Below are 20,570 nucleotides of genomic sequence, written 5' to 3'. Positions count from 1 at the left end.
TTAGTTGACTTCTTCAGCTTGAGTCTTTTACTGGCTAATTAGGATTTATGCCAAATTCGGAATCCCCCTTCACGAGGTTAAGCAAAGTTTAAGTTTGAAATTTACTATGAACACCAATTGAAATTTGTATGACTGCTTATTCTTCTGCTTACCAAATAGAGCAGAGTGGTTCGATGAGGTGAGGCAATTGTGATTGTTGCATGAGGGAAGCCCTAAAGCTGTCAAACTCGTTTGAAAGGCAAACAAATATTAGACTAGATAAGCTCATGCAGCTAAGTAAATAAATAACTAAGCATAGATTAAGTGGGCTGAAACGTATCAAATTCAGCTTCTACTTGTGCTATAAATATGCATGCAATAGCCAAACATTTTACATTCCTAAATTCCACTAACAATAATTAAAAAACTTTAACCAATTTCTGGTCTCGAATCGAATTTGCATTCGCCAATTTGCAGTTGACAATTTTGGAGTCTTGCTGTTATGGTGCCTTCTGCGCTTTGATCACAAGTTCAAAACCAGACGAAATCGATGGCTAATTATTTTGGCTAATTGCAAATTGCATTCAGTACATGGCAGCAGCTTGTGACAGCCGCACCAGCCCAGCCCACCCCACCGCCCCGCTTCAGCCATGTGTCAGCTGCAGACAAACCGCAACTACATATTGCTGTTGTGGCTGATAATGTTGGCTGTGCTGAGGTCATTGCCGGAAATTATAAACATTGCGTGCCGCATATGAAAATCTGAAATGGGAAATCGAAAAAGAGAAGAGAGCCAAAAAAAACTAAACGTGTGATGCGCACTTGAAGCTAACTCAAGTGAGCAGCATCAGCCAGAGCCGGAGGCAGAGCTGGTCAATGATGTATGCAAACTTTGTCTCAGTTGCTCTGGCCGCTCATCGTGCGAAGAGGCTTGGGTCAAATTGTTAGCCAGCTGAGCTGAGCTGAGCTGAGGCATGTCAATTCAGTTGTAATGCCATGTTGATTGTGGCTAACACACACACACACACACGCACACGCACACAAGTGACCACAATTCAGTTGCCCAAATGGCAACACGTGTGCTCGTTGTCCAAGCATTTCGACTTGTGCCTACTCCAACCACAGAAACAACCACACTCACCCACCCACACACACTCACTCACACCCACTTGTAACGCATTCGTCTGCGTTTGCAATTTAGTTCCTGGAAATCATTCCTATATTCATACAATTCGGGAGCAGGCCGTACAGCTCGGCCTATGCCCAAATAGTATCACGTACGCTTTCAAACAATTATTGTCCTTGCCCACCCACACACACACACAGAGGCCCACTCACACCCACACCCATACATTTATTATGCAACATGTCGTGAGATAAACTCAAATTTGATTTGAGTTCTCGTCGCCATAAATTGAAGCCTGCAACTTTAATCAGCACATCGAGGAGCATCGATAGTTTCTCGATTTGTCCATAAATTTCGGCGTTACGCTCTGTTTGCGTTTTAATGGCCACGCAATTAAGACAAATCGCCATTCAAATGACCCAAATAGATTCAAATATTTTCAGAGCTGCTGTCCAATAAATAAACAGACGCCTCTGGATGCCGCTGCCAGTGAAGCAAAGTTTCTAGACCAGTGAACAGTTCAATACCAATACCAGAAATACCAAAAAACAACAGCGAATACAGAGAAACAAAAACAAAAAAATCAACGGCATTTATTATTCACAATTGTGTCGGTCTTAGTGTATTAGTACTGTGCTACAACGAACGTAACGAGCAGTCGAGCGTGAAACCAATTGCAAACAGGTAAACTATAAATGCAAATATTTGCAGCATGCAGCGTCACACGCGGCGTATGAGTGATGCAGCCAATGCCGATGACTCAACTGCAATTCAGGCGGTCGTAAATCGATTGACGGCTGCAACAGTAGCCGTAACAAGTCAACAAGTTCACTATTTAACACTGCGGTGTGACTATTGACGCAGTGAAAGTTGCTAATTGTTTGCCCAATATGCACTGCGCCGCGCATTGCAGCATTAGCTAACCGCTCTTTATTGCCGCATATGCGGAAAAGAAAGTCACAGCCGAACGGGCCACTCAATGGCCAATAGGCGCCCCACCAATCTGCCCCGGCCAGTCCATTAATCGGTCAAGCGGCACAGCTCACGTACACAAAATGCGCCGGGCACAGGCCAGGCACAGCTAATCAGCATGTCAGGCGGCCACTCATGCGTAGTTATTACTGTAGCCAAAGCAGTTGCTGTTGCTGTGAGTGCCCTGCGGAAATTGTTGAATAGGCATATGTCAGTTGCGCGAAATAAGTAACTAGGATACTTCGTTCAATACTACATATTTAAAGTGAACTGATCAATAATTGATTAAATAAAAAAAAGTATACAAGAGAAAAAAAAAATTCAAAACAAAATTATTAACTGGCACAAATTCATAACTAGAAATATCTATATATATAAAAAATATAATAAAGATAAATTAAACTAGAAAAAGTAAAAATCAAGCTAAAAGAAAATAAATATTAAAAAAAAATTAAATCAATTATCAAACAAAAAATATTTATAACTAGAAAAAAAAATTTTATTATAAAAATATAAATAAATCAAAATAAAAATAACTAAAAATAAAGAAAATAAATATATTTAAATGAAGGGTAAAACGAAAAATCCAAATTAAATTTTTTATAAAACAATTTAATTTAATATTATACCAGTTAATTATTTTTGCACACCTCAGTATACCGTTTTCTGTTTCTAATTTGCTAAATATTTATATACAAACTGCTTCTATTAATACCAGAATATATATAATAAAAAAAGACATTGAACTTTTAATCACTTTAATCACACACCATGTAGGGCATCTGCTAGTCTGTCAGTCTCGCTACAAGCACGCCTCAACTTATTCACACTTAAAGTCACAGCTGGCTAGTTGAGTACACAGTGCGAAATGGTTGCGAAAAGGCAACTGTAGAGCCAACTGCGCACGCGCACAGGCCAAGTGTCTCACGGCTTCTTGGCTAGCTAAAACAGCTGAGAGACGCGCTCAGCGCTCAGACAGCTGCAGCGCTCTGTGTACTCTGTACACAAATGCCAGCACTCTCGCGCTCTCTCTCTCTCTCGCTCTCCCCCCTCACACAATAAAAATAAAATAAAAACGTGTTAGACTACGTCGAGTGCGAAACTGAAATCGAAAACCCGCCAAGCGAGAGTCGCTTCGTCTCTGTTTGCTATGTGCTTTGCCGGCTTTGACGTTGGCCAGGCTTATTTGAGTACCCGTAAGAGGCTCTCGAATACTCAGTTGCGAATTTCATACTAGCCGAAGCGGTCGTACGTGTGGGAGTTCGAGCATTTTGGCACATCAATTCGATTGATAACGCCACAGATCTAAGCCAAACGAGCAGCGCGTTGAGTGTGTTAAGAAGTTTCATTCGCATTCAAACGGAAATTACTCAAGTCAATATTAAGTGAAGTTCTGTGAACAACTACAAAGAATCGAAGATAATCATATAAATACTTTGCGCAAATAGCAACACAAAGATGATCGAGCGACGCAGCCAACTGGATAAGGTAGGCAAAAGTAAATGAAACTCGAGTTGAAGCTGAAACTAAGTACGGCCGAAACGAACTACAGTTCAATTTATTAAGATCTTGATCTCAGCTTAACATTTGACGTTTGGCTAAGGTCAAGCTGGCAATTAATTTGAATTAATTTATCAAAAATCTAAACGAAATTTAAATACGACCTCTGAGCTGACATGCGTATGATGTATTATTTATGTGGGGAGAGAGATAAGAAAATTAGAATATTTTGATGTATGTAGAAGATGTACATATATAAATTTAAAATTGATATTTATATTAATTAAAAATATAAATATAAAAGCACATTTATTAATTATAAAATTATTAATTATAAAATTAATCAATTTTATTGATTTTACGTAATGCTTTAATACATACATACATACAGAATTTTATTTATATAACAAAAAAAATAGTAAATTCATTTAACAAATTGAAAATCAATTGAGTACCAAATTTTTCTAATTTGAATTATTTATAAATATCTAAAGTATTGCTTTAACTACTACATTCAAATAGTATAAAAAAATAAATATATGTATGTATATATGAATGAATTCAACATTTTCATGCTTGATATGTTTGACTGTACTTAAAGTAAGGCAATTCGTGAAGCATACTTCATCTAGGCATCTTCACAGTCTACAGTCTGCTGATAAGCCGGTTTCGTATTATTAACTGTTTTTTATTTATTTATTTAGTTTTTTTTTTTTTTTTTTTCGTATACATAGTGAGATCATGAGGCAAGCATTATGTTTCTTTTTTTCTTTTTTCGTTTCTTTTCATTATTTTCCTTGTTGTATCTCAATCTGTAGCCGAGTCTGTACTTGCCTTGGCTTGGCATGATTCAGTTTTCAGCTGGAGTCATTTGCATTTGCTGATGATAATACTTTGAGAGACTGTGATAACTTTTGCTTTTCTTGGGCTCATCGGCAGGTGTAGAATGCTGTGAGATTCTAATTAATGACGTGCCCCGTCTACCTGCGTTGCGTAACTTTGCGGCGAATCGCAGCTGCTGGCCGATATGAATAATTTATGGAGCTCAGAATTGATACGAGTATATGTATATGATTAATGCCCGCCCTCCCCCACTCTCATTCTCCACAAAATGTTAGGCCACGTTACTTATACCAGCCGCAACATTTATAATTATAAATAGCCACAGCTGAGCTGGCCCAGCTCATTGAGGATGCTCGAAACGAATTTAAATTCTGTGCAGCGTTTTTGTTTAACGACTTCCATTCTTTATCCACTGATCGATATTTATATACAGATACTTTTATCGATCTGTACTCAATGGACGTCAGCACGCGCGTCACTTTCTGCCATTCACTTGGCTGCCTGGCCGGGCCTCTGTGATCCATGTCACGTAAGCGCATGCACTCGATTGGCCATAGAACTTGGTAGCTAGGCAACAATTACTGCTATGCCAAGCCAATTGGAAGTTAGCATAAGAGGCTGCTCCGAGCTGCCTTCTAGGTGCTTGCTGGTGTCTGCTAGCTGCCGGAGGAATGCACGTGCCAGGCAAGCGTACGGCGTGGAGTATTCCACTTGATGCAGTATTCCACTCGTCTCTGGTTTGTTTGCCCAGTTTGTTGATTTTAAATGAACGCCCGGCGCACTTTGCACAATTAAGCTAATAGGAAATAATCAGAGCCACAGCACTGGGAAGCTGTCGAGATGTAGAAAACTCTGGCCATCAGCACGAGTAGACACAGTGTCTGAGAGAGAGAAATACATCCTTATAATCATATACTAAGCGCAAAGGCAATTTGAGTGGGAGGAAATTAGATTAGAATGGTGGAGAGACCCGACTACTCATATACCCTGCAGGCAGCTGAGAGGCGGACAAGGCGAGGCTAACTAGAGATGTAAATAAGTGTGTACTTGGACGTAATTAGATTAGATTACTTAGTGAGTGCGACTTACAAATACCCTGTAGACAGATTTAAAATACCAAGAGCATGGATAGACCCTGTTTGAGAGGCTGTATATAACAGAAGCTAAAAGCAAAAAAGAAAATTAGTTACTTTGACTGCGTTTATTGAAAAGTAAAACTGACAGATACCCTGGACCTTAATATATATCATAAACTGCAGACCATATAAATGAAGAGATCAACAAAAGTTACATTACAGTTGTCGATGAACTAAATTCCTTATGGAACCGACCAGGTCTTAAGTTTTCTATCAGCATGCTTCCCTGCTCATCTCCCTCAGCTACGGGGTATACGAACAGTGAACAGCAACAGTACAAGCACTGAGAGCTCTTCCTGACTATAGTCAGATATTTCTACGCAGATGCTAGACAAAGTTCATTAACCAAGCGCAAAGCAATTAAACAAGTCACACAACTTGATGATTGACAGACTGACAGACTGACTGACTGACAGACAGTCAGGCTGGCCTAATCCCATCAGAGAAGTTGGCCAACGGCTTTTGATCGGATCTGAAGTTGATTTTATGAGAGGCCCACAAAACAATGTATTGCTATACATTGATTGCTGGCCCGGCTACTTGTGCCTAGTACTAGCTTAGCTTATGCTTAAAACATGTTCTACATAGTCTTTAAACTCAGCTCCATTAAAGCCATGTCAAAATACATAATTATTATTTCATGCGGTGATTTGTTGCCGAGAATAAAGTTGTCTGAAGACAAAGCATGTCGAATTCCACTTTATTGTTTTCGAAAATTATATTCAGATATTAAACTTAAAACATATCATACACATTTATATTTATTATTAAAAGGTCTCACTATTCATCACGCTTTAATGAGTTTTTTATGTACGAAAAAGGGAAGGGAAATGCATAATTAATTTGTATTAAAATATGAATTTATTTATTTTGCACGTGCCGCATATTTAATATTAAGCAAATTACTTCTTTTGTGTTTCCCCACTCTTTACTTTACATATGTACATATAGTACTTACTTGGCATGCCTGCGCAGTAAATGTGAAGGGGCATATTGGTTTAGTGTAAAAAATGCTTTAAGCTCTATGCTACTGAAGAAGTATATTTGAAAATAAGAGAGATATACATATATACAATTCATATCACTCAGGTATATCAATATTTGTGATATGAGAGATATACATATATACAATACATATTACTCAGGTATATCAATATTTGCGCCTTGAGCGAGCATCACGCAGTCGACTACAACTTTTAGTTTTACAAATTCTTGATCGGGTTTATTTAAATATGCACATTAATTACGGTCTGACTGGGACAAGTTGTAAATGGAAGAACATTTCTATAGAGTTTACTATTCTTTGTGTACCTACAAATTGTTTTTTATAGCAAGCACTGTCTGTGTGTGTGTGTGTGCACGTGGCGTCTGTGTACATGTATGCCTGTCTGTGTGAATGTCTGTACAATTAAATTATTGCAAATTAATTACATTGATTATTTGGGTATTAAGTGGCTGTCATTGCTGCGGCTGTTGCGGCAAATTACGGCGTGTGCACATCAATCTCTGTGTGTGTGCCAGAGGGCAACACACACACACACACACACACACACACACACACATCTGTCTCAGTGTGTGGCAAATGTGATTGCTACTGAATACTATTAATTAGCTGCTTGATTTACGATGTGATTGATAAGCCCCACTCCGCTCAACTTAGCTTAGCGTAATTGTAGTTTCACTTTTTATTGAGCGCACTTCATCTTCATCATGCTCCCCGTGCGATTAAAGATACTTTATTAAGTCCTTAAGTAGCTGCAATTAAGTGGTCTAAGTTAATTGAATCTACACTCTGTTGTTGTTGTTGTTGTGGTCTTGGTGTTATTTGACTGTCTGGCAACTCCGCCCAGAACTGGAGCATTCCGCGCAAAAGTTGAAAGACGAGGCAAAGAAAACACACACGCACACACACACACATAGACATACTGAGTAAACAAATGACGAATATGTGCATAAAGAAAAAGACAAGTAAAGCGGACAAAAGCAAACAAATGATGCAAAACAAATTACAAAAGTTACTTCGAAGCTCGAACTCAACATTTTACAAGTTGAAGAAAACGAAGAGAACGCCAATAATAATAGAAATCAACATGTTCTAGAGGCCCTATAGACACACACACACAGACACATAAACACACACACATATAACTAAACACATAATCATTTATCTTCAAACAATTGCGCCGTGTTTCTTGCACGTGTTCGAGTTCAGGTTCAGGGCTTTGCAGTAGAGTCTGTGCTGTAGGGCGACTGAGCTGTTCGGGGGCGGGGCAGTTCAAAACAAATCCGACTATCTGAGTTACAGTTCGCGCTTTTCCGCAAAAAGTTCACGTTCTGCGACCGATGGCAAAAAAAAGTATGAGAAAACGAATAATAACAAAACAGTATAAGTAAATCAAAAATAAACGCGAAAGAAAATAAAGCCAAAGCAATAACAACGATACAAGAAACCGAAACGAGCGAGAGGGAGGGTGAGAGCAGTGGCAGCTGCATAAGCAAAGCATAAGCAGAGGGGCAGAGCGGCAGAGCGGTGACGAAGAGTGAGAGGCAGCGGCAAAGCGCAAATGAAATAAAAGCAAGACAGGTAATAAAATATAAAAAGCTGACCGTGAGCAATGTCAGGGGCTCATGGCGCTTAGGCGCCGTTCATTTGTTTGTTGCGTTTGGCCTGGGACTGCGCGCGAGTGTGACCAGAGTGTGCGGCGAGAAACCGTTCGACGCGAGCGCTCGCACAAATTTATGCATTGTCAGCAGCGCCCAGGCAGACAGACAGGCAGACGGATAGAGTCAGAGCGGCAAGCGCAATGGAAACAATAGCAGCCGGAGTAACTGAAACGGCAACAGCAGCCGGTTGAGTTAAATTCAATTTAACGCTCCATGCCGCTTCGTTATTTGGTTTCTAGTTCAAGTTTAGGGTCAATAACTGTCGATTGCATTTTAACCAAGTTGGTCTGGCCAGCAGCTGTTGCTGCTGCTGCTGTTGTTGCGGCTACTGTTGATTTACAATTTGTAAAATTGGCAAACAAACAGTTTACGACAAAAACATAGAAAATGGAAGAGCGTAAAGCGCCGACCAAAGCTCAACAACGAAACGTGTATACCCTTTCCACTGGCAATAGACGTGTGTAATATATGATAGCCAATAGGCAGATCTCTAGTTTCGCCCATAAGCCAAGTTGTCTATGCTGTAGACACTTTAACTTAACATGCAAATTGTTGTCAACAAAAAAAACAAAAACATGAAAAAAAAATTCAAGAGTTTGTCGATCTATTCGTCAGCCTGTTTATCTTTATCTGTGTGCACGTATGAGTGCGCTTTTGTTTATCTTTTTGAAGAAGAGGGCGCGCTAAGTGAATCACGAGTAAAGAAAATGCTTTACAACAACAACAACAACAACACTAATATCAGCAGCAGCAACAGTAGCTCAGCCAGTCAATGGGATTTGCGATTTACGAGCAACTTTATTGCAGATTCAATGCATCATCTATCTCTGTTTGCGAGAAATAAAACTAATGGACATTCAGGTTAAAGGTTTCAAGCGCTCTGAGCACAAAACTCAAGCCAAACAACTAAATCGTTGAGTATATGTGATATATGCATGCATAAATATAAAAAGGCAAACAACAAGATTTAAGACTTTTGAATAAATCTAGCAAGATTTCTGAAAAAATATTTACAAAAATTCTTAAATTTACATAGACAAAAAAAAATAAAACCTTAACTTAAGTAAGATGATAAATGATATACGCATAAAAGTGTAATTAATCGTTTAGTCTTAGTCTTTGCCTTAGTCTCTTCCTATATTTATGTTAACCCTTTTCAGAAGAAGAAAACTATTATTATATACATATGTTTAACCTTACAAGCCCAAGTACATTTCGAGAATTGAACGGAAGGAATATATATAAATAATATACTTAGTAAAATGAAAACTTTCCATCTAATCCAGTTTGGCCTCTTCATCAAATTTCTTTACACAACGTTAATAAACGTTAATATTTATAGCCTGATGACGTAATTGGAGCACACAGCCATATCCGCATCCGCAACTTAAACAATTTCCCACCAATATGTTTATTTTTTCTTATTTTTGGTCGTTTTTCGGTCCCATTTATAAGGTTGAATGTCCTTTTTTGCCTAACTGGCTTAGCTGGCTTTCAACTGTTTCCGGCCTTTATTATGCTTATTGAATTAAATTTGTGTGCGCAACCTTTTCGCTCACTTTGTATTCGAATTCGTCCCACAAAATATGCTGGAAAAGGTCCTAATAAACTTTTGCAAATGAATGTCATGAACAGATATCCGGCAGGGAATCTGACTTTATATGTTGAACGTTTTTTTTTATGTTTCGGTTTGCAGAAAGTGTTTTGCCGTAGTGTCAATAAATTTATGTATTATTGTTACAAAGATCATGCAAGTCTCTTATGATGAATGGCATTTATCATTGATAAAATTATACTTTCGATAATTGTGAATGCTCTGAATAGTTAATGAGAATAATTTTAACAATTACAAAAACATTTTATTTATTTATAATTTTTTATTTATTTATATATTTAAAAATTTCATATCATCAAAAATGTCATATATCAAGCCTTCCTGTGTTTTTTTTTTTTCTTTGCTAAATATGTTAATTTCATTGGGCTCGCTGCTAAATGGATCTCTTGAATTACTCACACCTGAGTACAGGGCATTTCCTAGTCGACTCCCTTATAGGGTGTCACGCTCATTTTGCTTTAGTCCCCCCGTTCGCAACCTTTTTTGGGTCTGCTTCGATTATCGCATCGCATAATTAAATATGCAGCTACGTTCGAGTTCAAGGTAGTTCCGGTATGATGATGGCAGGCAACGTAACTTACCTTGCTGCATGTGTGTGTGCGTGTGTATATGCCAACTGTGCCATTAATTGTCGACCTCATCTGCAGCAATCAGAGGCTTAATGATGGAGTAGCATCGAGTTTGCGTAGAATGCGGCTGACAATCTTGCACTGACTGCGCTTGGCATTGTGAGCGCCGAAAACTCGGTCAGTCGGGAGCTTCGCTCGTAAGGTGAGCAACTGAGATCTGTAAACGGGTTCAGTGAACTTAGCTCAGTTACAAATCCATGTCGAGTCACTCGCCTGGGGCACTGAAACCTAGGCGAACGAGCTGTAACCGAGGGCTGATTCTACTAGATATTAAGTAGCCGTTGTGTTGTATTTGCGTTGGGTCTAGTAGAGGAATGATAGATCAAATTTCAACAAATCGATTGCAGTAAGTGTGTCAGTCCAGTCGATGCCAATTGCGCGGAAAGCAGAAAATCCACTTTTTGTCTGCCCCACTCTGTCCCTGGCGCAGTTTAACGGCTGTTAAACCAGTTATTTGCGTTGCTGAGAAAGCGGCTCAAAGAAATTCTCTGCGCTGACGTTGACGTTGACGTTGGCGTCGCTGCCACGCTCAATTTCCCACTGCAAGCCGAAGCTCTATGACTGCAGTGCAGTTCAGTGTATAACAGTATGAGTGAGTGTGTGTGTGTACCTTAGTGATCAGCTGTCGCTTGAGCAGCAATAACAGCTTCAGCTCAGCTTCTGCTTCGGCGTCAGCTCCAGAACTGTGCTACGTGCTGAATATATGTAAGCAGCGCATGCGCTGCCCGACGTCAGTTGCTGCGCAGACGCGTTCATGTGCACTTCACGTTCACAATCGCCCGTTGACGTTATCGCCAATTCTGTATCGGTATAGTGTATCGATAGTGTTACACACACATACACACACACACACTCAATAGCGCAATAGCTGAATTTGCAAAATGGCAGCGCGCAGTGCCTATATCACAAACGAGGTGAGTTCTTCCTGCTTTGCCAAAACAGACAAGATAACCCAGCCAAAAAGCAAAGGCATTAAATAATATTATAGCAAAAGTGCCTGCCTGGCCCGCCAGCGGAGAGCCACTCAAGAGCCAACCGCTAATTAGTGCTGGCTCATTAAGAGCCCAGACACTGTTGAGCAAACTGTTTGCGACTCAAAAGCAAACAAACAGAAATTGTCGGTAACTGGAGTATGCTTGACAGATGGGCTGCCCGGCTTTTTAGCTGGCTGGCTGGCTGGCTTTGCGGCGCGCCAAATTCTTTATATTTTGCATAATTAATATAGACACATAAATGCAAACAACATCAGCTGAATTCGCAGCTGACATTCATTCCCTAGTCGTGCCCGAAAAACCCGTTTTAACACTCTTGCTTTTTAGCCGCTCTCAGTTCTGTCTGGGAAAACTTTTACCCACCAACAACAGCCAAAGCAGCAAAAGTTGGCTTTATCTTCATAATTAGTATGAAATTAGTATTAATTTTGCAACAGCCAAACATAAACAGCTGCAGGGCACAGAGCAACAACAAAATCAATAGCAATAGAAATGAAAATGAAAATGAAAATGAAAATAGAAAGTAACAAAAAAACAAAAACAGCAACTGAAACTGAAACGGAAATGGAATGAGCTGGAGGTGTTTGTTCGCCCTGCAGCAGAAAATATTAAATTCAAATTTCATTGGAATCACAATTGAGATGCGGTGCTGAAATGTTATCAAAATTAATTAGATTTAAATGGGAAAGCAATTCAAATATTGAAAAGTCGAACAAATTTCTTGGTCTGCTGACTGTAATTCACGTTAAATTATCTAATAAACTCTTGATCTTCTTTTTGAACTTGAACTTCACGAGCTTGAGCTGGGCTTTATACAAGTTTCCTTTTTAATTAAGAGTGCAACAATTTTGTTTTGCAATGCTGCATATAAATAGAAATGAGGACAGACATATATATGAATATATAAATTATTAAATATATGTATACACACACTTCTATTTTTATTTTTAATTTTAAAATATAATTTTTATATGGATTGAATGATTTACTTTTATGTGTATATTTTAGTATGTGTATTTTATTTATTTTTTTATTTTAGTGTATTATTATTATTTTTTTTTTATTTATTAATTTTCTTTTTTATTATTAGATAAATTAATAAATATATGTATACACACATTTCTATTTTTATTTTTAATTTTAAAATATAATTTGTATATGGATTGAATGATTTACTTTTATGTGTATATTTTAGTATGTGTATTTTATTTATTTTTTTAATTTAGTGTATTATTATTTTTTTTTTTTTTTTTTTTTATTTATTATATTTCTGTTTTATTATAATTATTATTTTATTATCGATATTTTAAAATTTTGTATGTATTTTGTATTTTTTAATATACTGTTTTTTATTTTATTTATATATATTTTTCTTTTGGTTAGTATATACCTTTTTTTTATATTTAGATTTTGAGTTTTTTCATTTATTTATGTTTTTTATTTATCATTCATATTTTTGATATTTTATTTTTATTGACATTACCTAAATATATATTCTTTGTTTTCATTTTTTGTATACACAAATCTGGAATCTGGAATAATTGTAAATTTTAAGCCTTGTTTATGTTGTGATTCTCTTCGGTTTTCCTCTTTGCATTGACTTTATTTTCGCTTCACGATTAAATAATAATCCGATTGCGGTTTCGGCTGAAAGTTGTTTAACATAAGTTGACTTTTGTATCGAAAGTGTGCATAAGTAAGGGGATACTGAAAAAGTTCTGCTCGTGATTGATTAATTTCTTCTGTTATATAAATGCATAGATTAAGAACAATCCCTCAGCAATGTGAACCAAGAAACTATATTCCCACACAGAAAGCTTTAATTATATATCTATCAGAACATCTGATAAATAATATAGCATTAATTGTAAACAACTTCACGCTTACCATATGCGTATTCATGTGCAACCTAAGAATAGATATTATGAATTGACTAAATATTAGCAGAAACTACGATACTGCAAACACAAATGAACACAAAGTCACGATCTTAGTAGTTTAGAGAGCTTATTATATACATAGTCTATTATTCATTATATCAGCCAAACTGGCTGCCATTTATCTCAGTAGTAAGAGCACGTTGAGAACTAGATTAAAGTGAATGAAACACGCGCTTTAAGTCAAAATATAACCACAAATTTCGAATGAGTTGCACATTTGATTGCAAAGCGCTGCCAATTACACAGGTCAACACAATTCAGATTGAGTTTTATATAACTGGCATTCGAGTATGCAGCCAGAATGTCAAGTAGACTCAGCTTGAAGTGGAGTAGTACTTAATCGATTTCAATTTCTATCGTCAGCTTGCTGGCCAAATCCTGTTAGCCAGTTTAAATTGCGTTAGCCAACGTGCTTCCTCAGAGTTGCCCGAAACCAAACTAGATTCAATTTATTTTTATGAGCTTCGCACCTAAACAATAGAAGAATATTCAGATTGTTATTTTAAAACACCTCCAAGCGTTTGTTGTTCTATGGGTTAGTACGTGTAGATGTGTGAGTGTCTGTGTGTATGCAAAATAATTAATATTTATTAACACTCGCCAAACAAACGTCAAGCAGATGAAACTTTGGCTGCCGCCTCAAAATCTTTGATGAAAATATATTCACATAAATGTGTCACAGATTTAATAGACCAACTTAAAGACAGTATAACTATGTGTGTGTGTGTGTGTGTGTGTGTGTGTTGCATATCCTAGCAGATCAGACTATATAACGTGCCAGACAGCTATCTTTCCACTTTGCATTATGTGTTTACCACGCGATTTTAGCTCTGTTTGCACTTTGAATATTTGCCAAAGCTATTTTTCTTCCTCTTCTTCTCCCCTTTTTTTTTGAGAAAGAATAACAAAAGATTTTTGCGCGTTGGGTAAACAAAATGTCACAGTCGGAGCCAAGTAAACAGTAAACAACGGAAAAAAGAACGACAAACACAAATATGAAACACTCACACGCTGCAGCTGGAAGAGAGTTATAGAGCTGCCCGGCGGAAAACGGTGCCTATGCGCTGCACATTACGTATACGCACCCCGTAAAGGACTTTGCTGTCAAGCATTGTTGTAGTCTTGGGCTTAGCCAAAATTTCATTTGCAAAACTCACAATAAATTCAAATTAAATATGAGAAAGACAAAAGCAACTCGAATGGTAAAGCTCTGTGTGTGTGTGTGTGTGTGTGTGTGTGTGTGTGCATAAGCTGTTTGGGTAAATAGTTTAGTAAAAACAATTCCCTAGTAACCAACTGGAGTTTGCAAAGCTCCATACAAACTTTTTGTACACTCGCCCTGAATACACTTCGACGCCCTGAAAATGCCATTTGTAGTTTTGCATTTACGAATTTTGCATTACTTTGTGCAACAAAATCTTTCTAATTAGACGCAACAAGAGACTAGTTGCCATGCATTGATAATATTGGGTAGGGGGGAGGGTGCAAAGGGAGGCGACTGCATTCGACAGACCTTACAACTGATTGGACTCCATTATTTATGGATAATAGTTTTTCACACACACACACAGACACAATCCGTAATCATATGGCATAAATACGATGCCAAATGCAGTCTTTGATTTCATTTTCAGTCTTCGTCTTCTGAGCCACAAAATGCAAACCGAGCAACAACTTTGTTGCCCACTTAAAATGTGCATAAAAATAACAGAAAGCAAAAACGAAAAAAAAAAAAAAAAATACAAATAAAAAAAATAAAAAAAATTTAAAACAAATGGCAAAGCCACTGCCAGCTCAGCTGCCACGCCCAACTCCAGCAACCAACTCAATTTAGTCTTAAGCCCGCATACATAAATGTCAGTTGTATTTTCGGTCCTCTGCTCGTTTCGGTAATTGCATGTGGAGTATATGAGTTTTAGGGTTCATTACTTCTGCATGAAGTATAGATGATAAGATTTAAAGTAAAGGCTTGGCATTTGATATTTCATTATACTTATGCAAACAGTCCATTAGGTTAGCTAACTCAGCTGAGACAGACTAGCTGAGACTTGTTTTTATCATTTTCGGCTAGGTGATATCTTTTTAAGAGCATTTTAAAGCAAATGCTAGGTTCTAAAATAACAAAAGTGAATTTGTACCATTCTCGATGAGGAAACTAATTAAATCTAATTGTGAACTGCTAAGAGTCTAGTCTAAATTTTAATATACATGCAGCTACAGTCGGTCCTTAAGCAACACTTTAAGCCTGAGCGGGTATAAAGCAGTCGCTTATAGCCGCTTCAAACATTTTTCATGCCTGGTTGTTATTATTGCCTGCATATTAACCCTCCTCAAGCATTGTCGCTTGAGTGAATCACACAGATTTTTATTTTTTTGCTCTCTCTTTTATTTATGCATTTCCTAAATGAATGCTAATAATTTCCACATTTAACTGTTCAATGTTTTTTTTTTTTTTTGTATTTGTTTTGTGTTGGCTTTTATTTTGGGCTGTTTTGTTTTGATTTGTGTTTAGTTTTTGAGGCAAAAAGAATCTTTTGAGCCAACCCATTCAAGGGTCAGGGTTGAAGCCAACATTTGCCTAATTATTTATTTAATTGCCCAGCTAGAGTTTATGCTTTATTGTTTTTGTTTATGCGACCGACGATTCGTGTCAAGGCCGTGACAGAATCTTCAAGACGCGTGTTTGAAAAACAACTTCAACAATTGTACAATTAGACTTGGCATAGTTAGCAACATGGCCAGGCCAAGCTGTGCAAAGTCAGTGCCGCTTGACAAATGCTCCATGCCACAGTGCCTGTTGTTGCAGCTGATGTTGCAAACGCAATCAGCCATATAAACTGCGACTAGAGTTAACAAACTGAGGCGAGGAGGCGTTCAAGCGTAAAATACTTGTGTATATATGCATATATATTATATATATACATATTTGCGTGTGTATGTGTGCTTTATATATATGGTTTATTGACTGTCGTTACTTAAGATTGACCTGTGAACTTGCGGTCTATGAGCTGGCTTAAATTGTTTGCCTAAATGTAGACAAATGTTAACACACTAAGATATACACATAGACAAAGCTCTACGCAAGTCTATGTCTATGAAAATAGTAAACAAAATTAGTTTCTGATTAAATTTAAATTAAATAGAGATTTTAAAAATATAAAAAATCAATAAACATGCTAATAATTTAAAAAGAAATACAATAAATTAAAAATATATAGACAATAAAGGTTGACTAAATAATAAAAAAAATATATATACATATGTATATAGACAGAAAATAAATAAAAATATATAAAAACAATGAATAAATAAAAATGAAAGCAAATTAAATCATCACACACAAGCCAAAATAATATAAAAAAAGTAAATATATATATGATAAAAATAAATTAAAAGTAAAATATATTAAGACATAAATAAACAAATATATATGAACAATTATACTAAAATAAAAATAGTACAAATATAAATAGATATAAATTAAAACACAGATTAGTTATTATACAGACAAAATTATACTCTAGTTTGCATATATTACAAGCGTATGAGCCTATAAAAATAGTACAACAAAATTAAAATTAATTTAAAATTAATTTAAAACCGAGATAAAAATAGATAAATGAATCAAACAAACAATTTACATTTTCCCCTGGCGCAGCTGAAGCTGCTGCAGCGTGTTATTGCTCATACGCCGCTTGGTCACTCGCCTTGGCCGAGCGTCTGCTGTTGTTGCTCTGGGACGGCTTTCGAAACAGATTTAAGTGCGCGGAAAATGTGCGGGCTGTGGAAAAACTTGCTGCTTGATACACATGTAGCAGCCGTAGCAGAAAAACAAAACTGGTTACGCCTGGCCAACGCCACGCGGCAAGTTGGCCTTGTGCTAATCCACATTTTAGAATCCCAACAGCAGCAGCAGCAGCAGCAATCGCGACCGCTGTAAACTCTACGTTTGCGAATTCTCCAATGAAATCATGAGCACAAACCATTTGGCTCACAGAACGTGGTTGGCGGCTCAATCGCAACGATCGCAGCGATCGGCATCAACTTGACTTTGAGTTTCGTTATTTTGGTGCCGTAATTGCAATTGCAGTTCTTGTGCAAGATCAATGTGCTAGCAGTCAAATTAAGACAAATTAAAGCGACTATTTAATTGACGCCAATGACATTCGACAATGATGTAGGCTTAAGTGTGTAAACCTCCTTAGTGGAAATGCCAAATTAATCGAGTTGTTTGGTTTTCTCTTCTAACGACTCTTGCAGATAATTATCACAGCCATGGACCGTTTCGTATGGTTTGTGCTGCTGGTGGTCATGACGCACCTGGTCACGGAATTCACACGTGTCACTGGCTATGCGAGAGGACAGCGACAGGAACTGGTGCTAATCAACGATGTGAGTAAGAGAATTCCATTAAATCAGACCCTAAAGACGCCCAGTATAAGTGCAAATTTTCGTTGCATACTTTTGAGCGCAGCGTAAAATATATTGAGAGATGCTTGAGAGAGTTGAGTTGAGAACGTTGAGAGTGTAACCTTGACTTACATAATGTGCTCTTTACACTTATCGAGGCATAAATTGAATTATTAAGATTTTAGTCATGTATAAATCAGTAATATAAAAAATAATCATATATGATTACATTGATGCACTTTGATAAACTTGATTCATGAATAAACACTTCATAAATTTGCAATTAAAATGCACTTAAGCTCATTGTATATAAATTTTTATATAAAACAATGCCTATTAATTCAATTGGAAATGCAATTAATAGTGTTTGTTATTCATTTATATTAATAGATTAACTACAATATCAAAACTATTTTAAATTCATATATAAATATATAATTATTTTTAATAGATTTTCGCCAAATGCAGCTTTCATGATTGTATTAATTTGTTAATTGATGCCAATTTCAGACACTGCTGAAGCCGATGCCCGTGCAGAATATGCTGCTGTATCCGAGCTACGATTACGCGCACTATGACAGGCCCCAGTCCGCCGTGGGGGGCGGCAACAGCATACAGAAGAATGCTGCGATGGTGTTTGGCGGTCTGAGCGGCAGCGGTGGGGCGGCGAACGGTGCCATTGTTGCGGGCAGCAGTGCAGCTGAATCGAGCTTTCCGTTCTTCAGTCTACGGCCGTTAATTGACAGCATTTTCGACGTAAGCTAAGTGCTTGATGCAAATCCAACTCGTTGGCTAATCAGCTATTTACCGTTCCCTGCAGATACCCATATCCACTTTGCGAGCCGTCAACACCCTGGTGGGCCGCCTTACGGGCAGCTATCGCCAGGCATCGGAGGGTGTGGAGAAGTCGGTAACCATCAGGGCGGACGAGCCACTCCGGCTGCCAGCGGGTCATCCGCCAGCGATGCCCGACAATTTTCGGCTATCCACCACGGGCAACGCTGAACGTCAACAAATGCGCGAGGAGCTGGCGTAGTGGCAGAGCCGAGCACAATACTTGACATTTACCTTTACTTTTACGTCTACGTTTACGTTTACGTTTACATTTATTCGTAATTAGTTCTTAATTCAACTTTGACCTTAGACCAAACAAAGGGCAAGGCGCACACGTTTCTCAATGTTGTGTTTAATGGGCATTTCTATGTGTTAGCTGAAAGTCTTAAGTGTATTAGTGTGAGTGTCTTTACTTGTGCATGTGTATGTGTGAATGTATGTATTTCTTTTTTAATGCTTAGCTCTTAGATGTTTTCGTTGTGATATATGTAAAATTGTTGTAAGTCTAATTTAATTGTATTTATAAAAAAAAAAAAAGAAAAAAAACACTTTAAAAATATGTGTAAACAAAAATTAATGTATTTTGATGTAATGTATTTCTCATGCAGTTTCAAAGTGTGTTTAAATACGTGTTGTAACTGCAAATTTTTTTTGAAAATAAAATAATGTTTCATGCCTGAAATGCTTGATTATTTACTTAAGCTAAGTATGTGTAAAGTTTAAAGACTTTTCACTCAATAAATTCACCTATTTAACATTAAAGTTTTATGAAAACCTTGAGAGCTTACTTCAAACTTCACATAAATAAAATTACATAGATATTTTGATATAATTATATACCTTTATAAACAAATATTTATAAATATTTTCACGAAAGCCTTGTCTAATAATTCAATTTTTTTTTTTTTTTTTGTTTGTATATATATTTTAAGCGCTGAATCTGTACAATGCAAGTTTAGTACCTTAACAACACAATTAGAATTTTTATATAACACCTAACCTTCTGATGTATTCAGGAGGACTTACAAATATATATTTACAAGTATCCCTATTCAATGGAAATTGTTGCCCATTATTTTGCATGGGCATTTTCATGGGGCCGCCTAAATGTATGCAACGCTTTTTGTTATTATAATTAATTCATGCAAAATGTTGGGCGAAAGAGCGTAGCATACTTTTGCGCGTCGCATAAAACTGTCAACAGCTTTTACACTGAAGAAAACAAGAAGAAAAGAAAACGAAATGGCCGCAGCAAGAATGTCAACAGCCTGCGGCTGTCCATATCAGCGGGGCGTCTGTCAGTCATCAAGAAATCAATGTTTAAACATTTCCGAGAAGCCAATTCACTAATAACACCTAAAAGATTAAAGGCGTTGTCGCAAAATATATATATATATGTGTATAGGAAATTCATTGAATATATTTTTCGTGAGCTTTCATGTACGAAAATATTATATATTATTTGATATATACATATATTATTTTTTGACAAATTCTAAAGGCAAATTAGGTGAACAAAATGTGAAGAAGTCATTAGGCAAATGCTGATATAACTTTTCCATTATCAATATTTGTTCAAACTTGTTTATCGATCCAATTAAAAAGAAATCAGAAATTAGTTAATATATAAGTAAATTTGTATTCAAAGCTTAAACTTGCCGCGCTGTGAATCAATTAAGCAAACGCGTTTCACAAATTTTCCAATGTCTGAGACTAATGATTGGAATTACTCAGGGGTTGCTTTGGGCAAATAACTTGAATTAATATTGAGAAATTAAGCCTAAGTCAAATTGCAATTCAGGGAATGAATTCAGGCCAATGAATCGGACCAGCGCCCAGCTTGAGCCTTTGCTGCCATCAAATTTGGCGTATTTAATTAGAATTATATTTGTGAATACGGCCCTTTTCTGGGCATTTGATTTCGCTCACG

At 37.0% G+C, this 20,570-nt stretch overlaps 1 protein-coding gene across 4 annotated transcripts; it reads left to right on the top strand.

The window, feature by feature from the left end:
- Window positions 1-392: 392 nt before the first annotated feature.
- LOC108617328 (uncharacterized) lies at window positions 393-19,322 on the top strand. Of its 4 annotated transcripts, none has more exons than XM_089470040.1 (4): window positions 393-1,789; window positions 17,657-17,788; window positions 18,317-18,562; window positions 18,627-19,322. In XM_089470040.1, the coding sequence occupies exons 2-4, from the start codon at window positions 17,672-17,674 to the stop codon at window positions 18,840-18,842; spliced, it is 579 nt and encodes a 192-aa protein (XP_089326166.1). In that variant the 5' UTR covers window positions 393-1,789; window positions 17,657-17,671; the 3' UTR covers window positions 18,843-19,322. The 4 variants fall into 4 exon arrangements, with proteins under 4 accessions (XP_089326166.1, XP_017868589.1, XP_017868588.1 ...); XM_018013100.2 differs by lacking the exon at window positions 393-1,789 and adding an exon at window positions 3,206-3,565; XM_018013099.2 differs by lacking the exon at window positions 393-1,789 and adding an exon at window positions 11,097-11,378.
- Window positions 19,323-20,570: the final 1,248 nt, after the last annotated feature.

Source organism: Drosophila arizonae, chromosome 5 (assembly GCF_054131065.1).
Source record: "Drosophila arizonae isolate 15081-1271.41 chromosome 5, UAZ_ARI_1.0, whole genome shotgun sequence".
NCBI classification, from domain to species: domain Eukaryota; kingdom Metazoa; phylum Arthropoda; class Insecta; order Diptera; family Drosophilidae; genus Drosophila; species Drosophila arizonae.
Note: the sequence above shows the minus strand (reverse complement) of the source record. Positions and strands in the feature narration are given on the sequence as shown.